Source organism: Heterodontus francisci, chromosome 4 (assembly GCF_036365525.1).
Source record: "Heterodontus francisci isolate sHetFra1 chromosome 4, sHetFra1.hap1, whole genome shotgun sequence".
NCBI lineage: Eukaryota > Metazoa > Chordata > Chondrichthyes > Heterodontiformes > Heterodontidae > Heterodontus > Heterodontus francisci.
Genome location: NC_090374.1, coordinates 68,879,641 through 68,892,704, shown reverse-complemented (window position 1 = coordinate 68,892,704; position 13,064 = coordinate 68,879,641). Strand labels below are relative to the sequence as shown.

At 42.8% G+C, this 13,064-nt stretch overlaps 1 protein-coding gene across 1 annotated transcript in view; it reads right to left on the bottom strand.

Moving 5' to 3' along the window:
• adgrv1 (adhesion G protein-coupled receptor V1) overlaps positions 1-13,064 on the bottom strand; it is an 810,104-nt gene that overhangs the window by 737,823 nt on the left and 59,217 nt on the right. Inside the window, exons 8-10 of the mRNA XM_068029668.1 lie at positions 11,980-12,309; positions 2,619-2,795; positions 1,829-2,052 (exon numbers count right to left, since the gene is read on the bottom strand). Coding sequence (XP_067885769.1) covers positions 1,829-2,052; positions 2,619-2,795; positions 11,980-12,309 — 731 coding nt within the window. The remainder of the gene's footprint in view (positions 1-1,828; positions 2,053-2,618; positions 2,796-11,979; positions 12,310-13,064) is intronic.

Below are 13,064 nucleotides of genomic sequence, written 5' to 3'. Positions count from 1 at the left end.
CCTGGAAGCGGCCTCCTGGGGTCCAAAGTTGCACTTCTGACTGTCGGCCAGCTTCCACTTTCCACCCAGTCTGGGCAGGTAACTAACCTGTGATTGCAGGTGAGGCCCGTGTGCATAAAATGCCGAGGGCCTCATGTTGTCACAGATAGCAGTATTTGTCACTTCACTCTCCCCTACCCACCCGATTACTGTTCTGGCTTAAAATCGAGCCTATAGGCTAATGAAAAACTGGACCTACTGGACACCCACTGAAATGGCAGAGCTGATTTAGCAATTTAAATATCTGCACCAGCTCCCAGATTACAAATTAAAACGGATAAAAGCTATAGATTTGGCTGGATATGATTCGTGCAGTTTACCTGATTGTAAAAAAAAAATCACATCTCTATAAATGAAACGCGTTATACCAACTGACCTGATGAAATTTTGGTTTGGCAAACATAGCTATTTATTGGATCATGGTCCACAATAATATTTGAACTTGGAAACATATTGATATTAACTGGATCTAGTGCAATTTTAGAACTAACAACATTGCTTACAATTCAGGGTTAATTAAATAATTTCTATCTTAAATTACCATGATAATCAAATAGCATTTATTGTGTGAGAGCTCAAGCAAAGAGCCAAGAATTCCTTTTGAATCATGAAACAAAATCGTGTTGCAAAAAAAGTCACAAACAAGTTCAAACAAAGAAAATTTCAATGCTGATCATGAGATACTCAGAATTAGGAAAGACGTAACATGCATTTATATTGTGTCTTTGTTAACCTCAGGACATCCAAAAATGCTGCACAACCAATAAAGTAGTTGAGAAGTATAATCACTGTTACATCGAAAATTTATGGAACAGGAGACTATTTGGGCCATCAGATCTGTGCCAGCCAAAAAGAGCTATCCAGCCTAATTCCACTTTCCAGCTCTTGGCCTGTAGCCCTATAGATTTTGGCACATAAGGAACATGTGTAACATAGGGAAATGCGACAGGACATTCACACAAAGCAAGGTCCCACAAACAGCAATAATAAGATAAAAAACCTGACTATCTGTGTTTAGTTATGTTGGTTTAGAATTAATATTGGTCAGGACACTGGGAGAACTTCCCTCTTCTTCCAATAGTGTCAAAAGGTCTTTTACACCCACCCAAGATGGAAATGGGGTCCAGAATTTAACGGCCTTCCCTGCCCAGGAGTAGGCTAGGAGGCGGGGGGTATAAAATTGGGTGGGAGGCAGGGGATGTCGTGCCCGTCGCCTACCTGCCCCTACTGCTACTTTATCAGTGGCAGGGGGAGGTGGCAAACAGCCCGCCCACCCTTAGGCCAATTGAGGCCCTTAAGCAGCCAATTAATGGTCATTTAAGGACTTATTCCCGCCGCTGCTGGTGGCGGACAGGCACTTCGGCACCTGAGGAGGCCACCTAGTAATACATGGCTGCTTCTTTGTGGGTGGGGAATGGGGGCACTCCTGATCAGGCACCCTATGCCCCACGGAGGGCCCCCAAGCAGCCTGGGCTGCTGCACTCCCCCCCAACTCCCCCCACTAAAACACCCCCTGCCCCACACTCTAACGCCCACCCAGCCCCTCGCCAGGGCCTAGCCTATTGTCCCCATTGAAGCCCGACCCCCACTTAACTGCTCCGAGACTAACGTACATGGTCCTCTTCTTGTTAGGTGCAGTCCCAACAGAGACAAGAGTGCTACCACTGAGCCAAGGCTGACATCATTAATCAGCACTGTTAGAATTAATTTGTCATATTTGGTTAATTAATGAGAATGCCAACATGTTTTTTAATCAAAAGCAAACAAAATCAGTGGAAAAAACACATACCGGTCTAATGAGATGATCAAAGTCTCATTTATTTCAGGCAAGTCATCAGATTTTATTGTGATGTTGATTGTAGCACTGCTCTGGCCTGATAAGAATGTAACAGAACCATTGACAGGGCTCAGGTCATCACTGGTGATATTGTGATGATTAACCCCGGTAGGTTTCAAATGCCAGTATACCTCTGCAGAGCCATCAGTTCCATCTCGTTGCAAAGCAATATATATCTGAAAAGAAGACCACAACAAGGAACAACTAAATTATTTGAGACATCTGTGCATCATTGATTTGTCAACATAATCAAAAATATTTATTTACTATTCATAATAATCAAACAGATGTTTCTTGGTGAACACTGATTGTCCAGGCGCAGAACAGAGTAAACTACCTTTTATTTATTACTTCATCTTAGAGTCATTGAGTCATTTACAGCACAGAAGGAGGCCATTTGGCCCACCGGGTCCATGCCAGCTCTCCATGGAGCTATTCAGTCAGTCCCACTCCCCCGCTCGATCCCCGTGGCCCTGGAATAGTTTCAAATCGTGCAAGAGGGCGAGAGAAGAATTTTTCAGATTTTTTGCCACACTTGGTCGAGGTTTTTATCTAGTTTTTCGTCCCTCCCAGGAAATCACACAACTCTGAGTGGATGGGTAGTATATATATTGTGATGCACTAAGCATCACAACTTAAGGGACAGGCTGAATGGACTAGTCGGTCTTTTACTGTCTGTATGTTTGTAACTATACGGTCATAATTTTTCTAGCAAAAACAATAACTTGTAGCTCATATATACCTGGCTATCAGAAGAGTTCTCTGGTTCATAAACAAGAAGAGTTTCATTGCTGGTAAATCCAACCTCTCCATTTGCTAGCTCAGGAGTAACTGTCAGTGAGATGTTTAGAGGATCACCCAGCCTTGGACTCACTGATGTAACCAGAGGAATGATGTTTACCAACTCCACTGTTTCTAGCTGGAAAAATTAACAGAAGCTTGTCAGACTTAAATCAACCCTATATCCAAATGTCAAGCACAGCAAGCTTCAAGAAAATTTATTAGATTTTTTTCTAGACCTTACAACTGCTAAAATTACAGCAAAAACATAATTCTACCTAGGACTTTTTTTTTATCAATATAAGCAAATCTTGTACTGAGATCGCAAAGATGCAAATCCTGATGGAGCAAAATACAATATCAGCAAATGCATGAAGAGGAAGGGCGTGGGGAGTTTTAACCCTCAAGGACGGGTGGGTTGGTGTCAGTGGGAAGGTAAAAATTGTAAAATTCTCATACCCAACCTCAACCTGCCCACTTCCACTTTTAATGGAGATGGGTTGGGGGAGCAGAAGGGTCAATCAGTAAAATCTTTTAAGAAGGCAGTGTACCTCCTTTTTCACTCCATTTTTATTCTTAATACATGGAGGTCAGGATTCCTGTACCTCAGGAATCCCAGCAGATAAAAGGAGGCGAAAAGGCCCGATATGTGTCTTTATTGCACTGCTTGTGGGCCAGGAGGAGGAAAAGAGTTTCCCCAGGCCCAACAAGATGTCCTGTGGTTAATTTTGTCAGGACAGTCAAGACATCCATACTTCTGGTTTCCTGTCTGAAAAGCTCCCCACTGTCCCATCCACACCCCAAACTCTCTGCTCTCTGCTCAACAGGACGAGATGGTGGTTGAAATGGCAGTTGCATGCTTCCTGCTGCTCTCCTGAAACACTCCAGCAGTAAAAATCAAGGCTAGTGAGCAAGAGTTCAAAGCAGTAAATGTACATTCATGTCAGAATATGTTTTGATTCATTGTCCTAAACACACTTCCATCATCATTTGTCTGTTTCCAAATGTGAGCATTTGTTTCATTTCAAATACCGCTTCACTTACAAAAACAACTAAAATTAAATTAAAATTGAAACGTACAGGGCCACATCTTAAGTACTGTGTACAGTTTTATTCTCCTTACTTAAGAAAGGATATAGTTGCATTAGAAGCAGTTCAGAGAAGATTCAATCGACTGATTTTGGGGATGAAGGGGTTAACTTATGGGGAAAAGTTAACTAGCTTGGGTCTGTATCCATTGGAGTTCAGAAGAATGAGAGATGATCTTATTGAAACATATAAGGTGCTGAGGGTACTTGTCAGGGCGGATGTTGAAAGGATGTTTCCACTTATGGGCGAGACTAGATTGAGGGGACACAGTTTAAAAATAAGGGGGCTCCCATTTAAGATGGAGATTAGGAGAATTTTTTTTCTCTCAGAGGGTCATTAGTCTATGGAATTCGCTTCCACAGAGAGTAGTAGAGGCTGGGTCATTGAACAGTCTCAAGGCTGAGTTGGATAGATTCTTAATAGACAAGGGAGTCAAGTGTTATGGGGTCAGACAGGAAGATGAAGTTGAGGCCACATTCAAATGATCTTATCAAATGGCAGAGCAGATTCGAGGGGCCAACTAGCCTGCTCCTGCTCCTAATTCATAAGTTCATATGTTCCAAAATATTCATGCAAAATGCCTATTTTTACATTTCAGCTTGAATTCCATTACTTTTCAGACCTCGGTTGAACTAGAGGCTTATTTAAATTAATATTTTTTGGGCAAGCATACCTTATTTTGTTTTAAGCTGAGTGACTATTTATCTCTTTTTATGTAATGGAACAACACTTTCAGCCTGTCATTCAGCTCTATTGGTATAAATGACCACTTCTGTCTGCTGACTCAGTATTGATAACAAAATTCTCGGGTGATCTCAAAGGACAGATCAGATAACACACAAGCCTGGATTTTCTCTTCAGTTTAATTGCCAACAGACACATGAACAGGCACATTAGAACATTGGAAGCTTGCAATTTGGGTCAGGAATGAGCATGCTGTTGCAGGATTTACATGTCTGCAGTTACTTAGCGGGACAAGCAGCAGCAGTTGATGTTTCTTTTGGCAAGCAGGTGTGGAAATCTTTGAAGAATGCCTCAGAGGCCTGTTGCAGGGCACAGTGTCCCCAATGGATGGGTGCAGAGAACTTGCTGAGCTGGTGTCCCTCAGTTGGTACTTTTCCACTTCCTCCAAAAAGCAGAGAAATAAGGGAATTTCCCAGAGGGATACCCATTGTAGCACAATGACTACAGGTGTACAAAAAAGGGAACAGCTTGGTAATTGCTAGTCTATTCAATGATTTCAGTGACCACAGGAAAAACACAACATAGCTTCAGCAATGGCCTGACAATGTGGCAGCCTTGCTATTGGTCTTCTTAAATTTCTGTATGTAACTCAGCATCTAGCAACCCTGAACTCCAGTTAAGATGGCCAGGTAAATAAAGCAGCATTTAACAGGTGGAAATGACAGAGAATGGTTTGAAAGATGCATTCATCTACAGACTGCCAGATTCTTCCTGGACTCATCAAACACCCAATCAGAAAATTGGATGAGAGAAAATGGGCAAAGATCCAACTCTGCAGATCTTTGTCCAACGTACCAACCAAGTTTGTCCAATTCACCTCTGAAAATTGCTCAGAAAATCTAATCGTGTATGTTATTTCTGGATGAATTGAGAGATGCCAAATGGCATTTCTCATTCGTATCTATCTTTTGGTTTTTGTGAGCATCCACCTATATCTGACCATTAAGAGGTGCAGGAGAACTTCTTACCTGCTAGATTTTCTTAACTAGCTGCAGGAAAGCACTGGACTGTGACAACTATTCACTATCTTCCCCTGACTATTTGGCTAAAATCAGCGCCATATAGGGAACAACAGTCACTCAACATTGTTCTAGCACTATACAACATTGTGTCACTGACAGATAACCCAAGCATGTTTAATTCTGTTAAAACAAAGGGAAATGAGGTTTGAATATAACAGTATCTAAGTAGACTAGAACACGTAAATGAAGAGAGGGAAAATATAAATTGTTACAAGAGGAGCAGTAATGTTATAATGAACTGCACACTAATTCCTCATTTGCAATATTAACAATGTATGAACTGAATCAAATAGAATATTTTTATGTAAAACTAGTCACAAACTCCAGCCAACAAAGAAGTTGTAGGCAACATCACAGCTTGACTTGGACACAAATCACGGAATTGCAGGCCAGATTTTATTGCCCCCCCCCCCCCCTCCCCACCACCACACCTCCCCCCCCTCCCCGAGAGTGGGCTGGGAGGTGGGGGGGTGTAAAATTGAGTGGGAGATGGGTGAGCAGGGGGGCACCATGCCAGTCACCTACCCACCCCTGCTGATATTTTACCAGTGGTGGGGGAGCTGGCAAACAGCCCTCCTGCCCCAGACCAATTGAGGCTGTTAAGTGGCCAATTAATTGCCACTTAAGGGTGTCTCCCCACCGCCACTGATATTTTACCAGCGGTGGACGGGCACTTCAGCACCTGAGGAGGCTGCCCACTAAAACCTGGTGGCCTCCTTGCAGGCTGGTCATGCACCCTGATTAGGAACCCTGTGTCCCACAGAGGCCCCCCCCTCCCCCAGCAGCACAGCCAATCCCCACTAAAACAAACCCCCCTGCCCTGCTCTTCAACTCCGAACCCCCTCGCCGGGGCCCACTCTCGGTGGCACTGCTGGGACTGAAGGGCTGCTGCCCTCTGATTGGCCAGAAGCTTATGGAGGCAGGACTTCCTGCCTCAGAGGGACCTAAGTCCCGACCGAGGCCAATTAAGGGCCTGGGCCACATAAAATTGCTACATGGCTTCCAGGCCCGGCGGAGGTAGGCTCACCCCTGACTTTTTAGCCTGTGGACACAGCCACCACCACAATGTCATTTTTCTATGGTTCTATGTAAAATTCCGGCCACAGTGTTCCCTGCAGCAGCTCTGTTAAAGGTACAATTCAATACCATTAATTTTACAATAGCATGTTGGAGAAGGGGCAGACTGGAGCTACAGAGCAACGAGCACTTATTAAAACAAAGGAGTGTGATTTTAAGAAAGATGGCATAACTGTAAGCAATTTTGATTGTTTACGTTGGAATAAAGACGCTAGTTAAGTTTAGAATCAGGAATTATGAAGTTTCAAATGCAAACAGACCAACATTTTATATTAAAGGACAAAAGCAAGAGCAGAAATAAGATAAATATACACGGTGACCAGAAACAGAAAATGCTAGAAATATTCAACAGGTCAGGCAGCATCTGTGGAGGAAAAAAAACAGAGTTAATGGCTGGAATTTTACATTGTGGCAGTGGCCCTGCCCAGCAGCTAAAAAGTCGAGGGAGAGACCGCCTCTGCTGGGCCTGGAACCATGCAGCAATTTTGCGTGGCCCAGGCCCTCAAATGGCCTCAGTTGGGACTACCATCCCTCTGAGGCAGGATGTCCCACCTCCAAGAGCTAGCGGCCAATCAGAGGGGCGGCAGCTCCTCAGTCCCAGCAAAACCACCAGGAGCAGTGGCCACTGCTGGGACTGCACCCAGCAAGAAGAGGACGATGGGCGTTGCCCTTCAGGAAGGTAAGTGGGGTTCAGGCCTCCCCAGGGTCAATCGGGTGGGCCCTGGCAAGGCAGGTGGGAGTCAGAGAGCAGGGCAGGGGAGTAGTTTTAGAAGGGGCAGCCAATGCTGCTTGGGGGGCACTCCATGAGGCACAGGTATCACTGGGCAGCCTCCTCAGGTTCTGAAGTGCCTGTCCGCTGCTGGTACAATACCAGCGATGGCAGAAGAGGCCCTTAAGTGCAATTAATTGACACTTAAGGGCCTAAATTGGCCTGGGGCGGGCGGGTGGGCCGTTTGCCACCTCACCCACCAGCGGTAAAATAGCAGCGGGGCAGTAGGTAACGGTCACCGTGATGCCCCCTCCCTCCCCACCTCCCACTCAATTCTATGCTCTCCCCGCCCACTCCTGGTGGGTCGAAAAGTTCTGCCCAACATTTCAGGTCTGTGATCTTTTATTAGAACTGTCGAAAGTCAGAAATGTAACAGGTTTTGAGCAAGTGAGAGGGGAGGAGGGGGGAAAAACAAAAGGGAAGGCCATGATAGGATGGCGGGCAGGAGAGATTAAATGACAACATGTTTCATGGTACAAAGCCAAAGGGAGTGGTAAAGGGACAAGTTAAAAAACAAAAGGCATGTCTAGATGAGGTGCGAATAGCAGGATAGCAGCCATCCAAACACCAAGTAAAGGTATTAAGAAAACAACAAGAGGGAAAAGAAAAGTGAACCAGCAAAAAGAAACCTGAAAAAGGAGAGAAATGAGGGCAGAGGTTATGATCTAAGATTATTGAACTCAATGATAAGTCTGGAAGGCTGTAAAGTGCCCAGTTGAAAGATAAGATGCTGTTCCTCGAGCTTGTATTGAGCTTCAATGAACAGTGCAGCAGGCGAAGGACAGCAAGGTCAGAGTGGGAGCAAGGTGGGGAATTAAAATGACAAGTGACAGGAAGCTCAGGGTTGTGCTTGCAGACTGAATGGAGGTGTTCAACAAACTGGTTAACCAGTCTGCTTTTGGTCTCTCCAGTGTAGAGGAGGCCCATCATGATCAGCAAATACAGTATACTATATTGAAAGAAGTACAAGTAAATTGCTGTTTCATTTGGAAGGAATATTTGGGGCTTTGGATGATGATGAGGAGGAGATACAAGGGGAGATGTTGCATCTCCGGCACTTGCATGGAAAGGTGTATAGAAAAGATGCAAGGTGTTGGGGTGCATGAAGCCTTATGATATTTAATTTGTCCTGCCCTCCAACCTATCACAGACCTTCCCTTTTGTTCTTCTTCCCCTTTCCCCCCTTTCACTTGCACAAAACCTATTACATTTCTAACTTTTGATAGTACTGATGGAAGATCCCAGACCTGAAACATTAACTCTGTTTTTCTCTCCACAGAGGCTGCCAGACCTGCTGAATATTTCCAGCATTTTCAGTTTCTGTTTCAGATCTCCATCATCTACAGTATTTTGTTTTTCTAAATATGCACAGTGGTTGAAGTAAATGAAACATTTTTTTAAAAAACAGGAAAATATAGTTTGGAAGGATGTGCTTGAGAAGCATTTTTGATGGTTTTAGATATCCAATCTAATCTGTAATGTAGAGCAACTCACAATGCTATTCTGCTATGATACATTAACCTAACTAAGAGATCAAATGTAAAACAACAGCCATTAGTAGATTGTTGAATGGACGTGCAGATTACATACAGAGATAAGCAGTAAGTATGAAGTAAAACAGTGCCATACTTCTCAGTAAGATTCCATTATAACATTGCACCAATATATTTGCAACATAAAAGTAATTAAATGCTATGGGAGTGAAGTTCAACTTTGGCAGGGAAAAAATATGCGGTAGCAGATCAGTTACCCCTGTTAACACCCTGTCCAATTTTCCTTTTCATTGATTGTGAAAAGCTTGGGATCCTCCCGAGGTCATAAAAATACTATCGAAATACAAGTTTTTTCTTTCTTCCTAATAGACTGATTGTAGATTGTCAGGGTGTCACATTGAAACATACAAGATCCTGAAGGAGTTTGACAGGGTAGACACTGAGAGGTTGTTCTCCCAGGCTGAGGAATTTAGAACATGGGGGAACAATCTCACAATTAGGGGTTGATCATTTAGGATTGAGATTAAGAAATTTTTCTTCACTCAGACGGTTGTGCATCTTTGCAATTGTTTATCCCAGAGGGTTGTGGATGCTCCATCATTGAGTATATTTAAGGCTGAGACAGATTTTTGGTCTCTCAGGGAATCAAGGGAAATGGAGAGCAGAAGATCAGCCATGATCATATTGAATGGCACAGCAGGCTTGAAAGACCATTGTTATGGAAGTGCTTCCATTTTTAACATTTTTTTGAGGACTTGTGTTTAAAACTGAAAAGATTCCATGGATTTGTTTTTTTTTAACAAGGGTCACTGAGAGGTCTTGTTTGAAAACAACCTTTAGTGGAAGTCACATGCCTTAAGCTCAATAAACAACATAAACCTTGGTGACTTGGGGATGTTGTTTACAAGAGAAGTGACATGTCAAGACCTATGATGGTCAGGAGGTCGCTTTTGGAATATTGTTTTGACTTTCTGGTTGGATTGTGGACTGTTTTGAGTTAGTTGGAGGTCAGCCTGCCAAGAGAGAAACACCCAGCTCATCTCTTTCTTTACTTCTCTGAAAAGTCCTGAGAATTCAGTGTGTGTGAGAGCTACAACCCCTGATGCAGCATTTCTCCTGAGAAGCTGGAAAAACCTGTCGGATTAATCCTCAATGCCGCCTAAAAAGAACTGCTCCAGAAAAGATCCCAGTGACATGTCTATGTGTTCTTAGACGCCAGACTGTATGCCATTTTGGGACACAACATACCTCATCTGTTTTCTTCAAGAATCAAGTATTTGGCCAAAGTATTCTTTTCTGACTGTTTTTTGTGAAAAAGCTCTGCAAGAATGTTTTTCTTTCTCTTTAACCAGAATGTGTGTGTGTGGGGGGGCGGGGGGAGGGTATCTAAAAAGGGAACTTTCATATTTCAATCTGTGTGTTAATGCTGTGCTTCATTACTGGAGAAGTTTTGTTTTATAATAAACTGATCATTTTTGTTGTTTATTAAAGAAACCTGACTGGTGTATTTTATTCTGGGATAAACAGTAGAGTATATGATTGACTGTATCAGTAACTGGATAAACATTTCAATATATGTTGTGACCTGTGGAGAAGTGGAACTTGAAAAGACAATGCACTCCTCCCACCTCGGTAGTAACAATGTATGGTCTACTCCTGCTCCTATTTCTTATGTTCTTATGTTATAAAGGAGCATGCTTTCTCAACCCCAAAAAGCATTTTCTGGGATTAATCACAAATTCAAGCAATTTTTTTTTATTCATTCATGAGATATGGGCATCGCTGGCTATGCCAGCATTTATTGCCCATCCCTAATTGCCCTTGCGAAGGTGGTGGTCAGCTGCCTTCTTGAACCACTGCAGTCCATGTGAGGTAGGTATACCCACAGTGCTGTTAGGAAGGGAGTTCCAGGATTTTGACCCAGCGATAGTGAAGGAACGGCGATATAATTCCAAGTCAGGATGGTGTGTGACTTGGAGGGGAACTTGCAGGTGGTGATGTTCCCATGCATTTGCTGCCCTTGTCCTTCTAGTTGGTAGAGGTCGCGGATTTGGAAGGTGTTGTCTAAGGAGCCTTGGTGCATTGCTGCAGTGCATCTTGTAGATGGTGCACACTGCTGCCATTGTGCGTCGTTGGTGGTGGATTGAGTGAATGTTCGTGGATGGGATGCCAATCAAGCGGGTTGTTTTGTCCTGGGTGGTGCCGAGCCTCCTGAGTGCTGTTGGAGCTACACCCATCCAGGCAAGTGGACAGCACTCTACCACACCCCCGACCCGCGCCCCGTAGATGGTGGACAGGCTCCGGGGAGTCGGGACCGAGCCACTCGCCACAGGACCCCCAGCCTCCAACCCGCTCCTGCAGCCACGGTATCCATATGGCTACTCCAGTTTGAAAGTATGCTGTTTCGAAGTCGTATTGTTCTCCGTTCCAGTGTTGTAAAGTACTGCTTGCCATATTTTCAAATGAATAGACAGCATGACTGAGATTATATTCATGAGACACTTTAATACTGCAGGATATTAATTAATTATCCATTGTCTGCCTTAATGCAAATGGCAAGAGAAACTCAGCAGTCATTTTTGAAAGTGGCAAAGAACTAAAAAAACAAGACAGCATGACCAAATAGTAAGAGCAATCTGGCTGTATTGATCCAGGGATCTGGAGATGGCAGGAATATAACCCTTTATTTAGCTCCTTATCATGAATTCTTCAGCACAGTACAAACACTTATTACTACTTAAAGTAACAGTGAAAGAAAAAATTTAATGCTGATTTGCAAACATTTTAAATAATAAATGTTCTGATGATATTTAAAGAATGTTAGCAACGTTCAGTTAGAAAATTCCTGTTTTCCGTTACAACTGATGTATGATACCTCCCTGCAAAGCACCCCATAAAATAATCACAAATATATTTCAGTTAAATATAATGAGACTGGCAGTAACTGTATATAGTATAAGATAAACAGTCTCAAGCAGAACTAAACTGAGATTGATTTTTCACTAAAATGGGTTTAATGTCACTGATAGATAATCCAAAATAGATAACTGGTGTGCAAAAATGCATTGATAATTTGACCATTAATATGATTCGGCATACTATTAACTATTGTCATTCATATTGACATACCTGTACAAGGAAACTTGCTCCATTTTGAAGGAATGCATCATTTCTTATTGGTAGCTTGAGGCTTATCTGTGATTGTCCCGGCATGAAAGTAATACTGTTTTTGCTAGAAACATTTAGGACATCATCCTTTGCTTTAGAAAGATCCATAACACCAGCAGGGATGTACAGTACCGTATAGTTCAACTTCACAACCCCCACGGTTCCATTGTACCTGGCAAAACTCAACGACAGAAACCGCCCGGCAGGGCTACTCTCTATCTTCTGTCTTTCCATAGAATGGAATTCAATTAGGCCATAGACATCATCGCTATCCTGAATATAGAAAATAATCTAAACAGGAAGAGAAAGACGAAAAGTGTAAACAGCTTTATTTCTATCCTTGGTCCACCATAGTAAATTAAAATCCAACAGATTGGTTGCAATATTGTCAAAACCACACCCTGCAACTGACAGTCATTCACTCAGCACTTTTGCTATCTCATCAGGCTTACAAGAAATGGAAAACCTACATGCATATATATTCTAAATATTCACAAGTTGATTGAAGAAGATTGAAATCCATAGATCTGCAAAAGTAGATACATTTTTCCAGAACTTAAAGAAATACTCCAATATAGAAAAAAGCATTTTAGTTATGGGAAGCTTTTCTTGAACATCAGCAGAAGGGCAATACCCCCTGTGGTGTTACTGGGATTCAGTGAACAGCTGGCTGCTGCACTTTTCTGCACATGGGGCAAGACTCAAGGCTGGATTTTCCTAGGCTGCTGCAAATGACAACAGAGACTTAAAAATTCACTGTAACATGTCACTCAGCTCATACTTGCAGGTTAAGTTTTACAAGCAGACATAATCCAAAGCATATAATTCAGATTAACATTCCAGTGGAGTACTGAAGGGGTAATGCACTGTCAGATGTGCCACCTTTCAGATGAGGCATTAAAACAAAGCTCTGTCTGCATTCAAAGGTGGACGTGAAAGATCTTATGCAACTATTTGAAGAGGAACAGGTGCATTGTCCCTCTGTCCTGGCCAAAACTTATTCCTCAACCAATATCACTAAAATAGTTTATTTGTTCATGTATCTC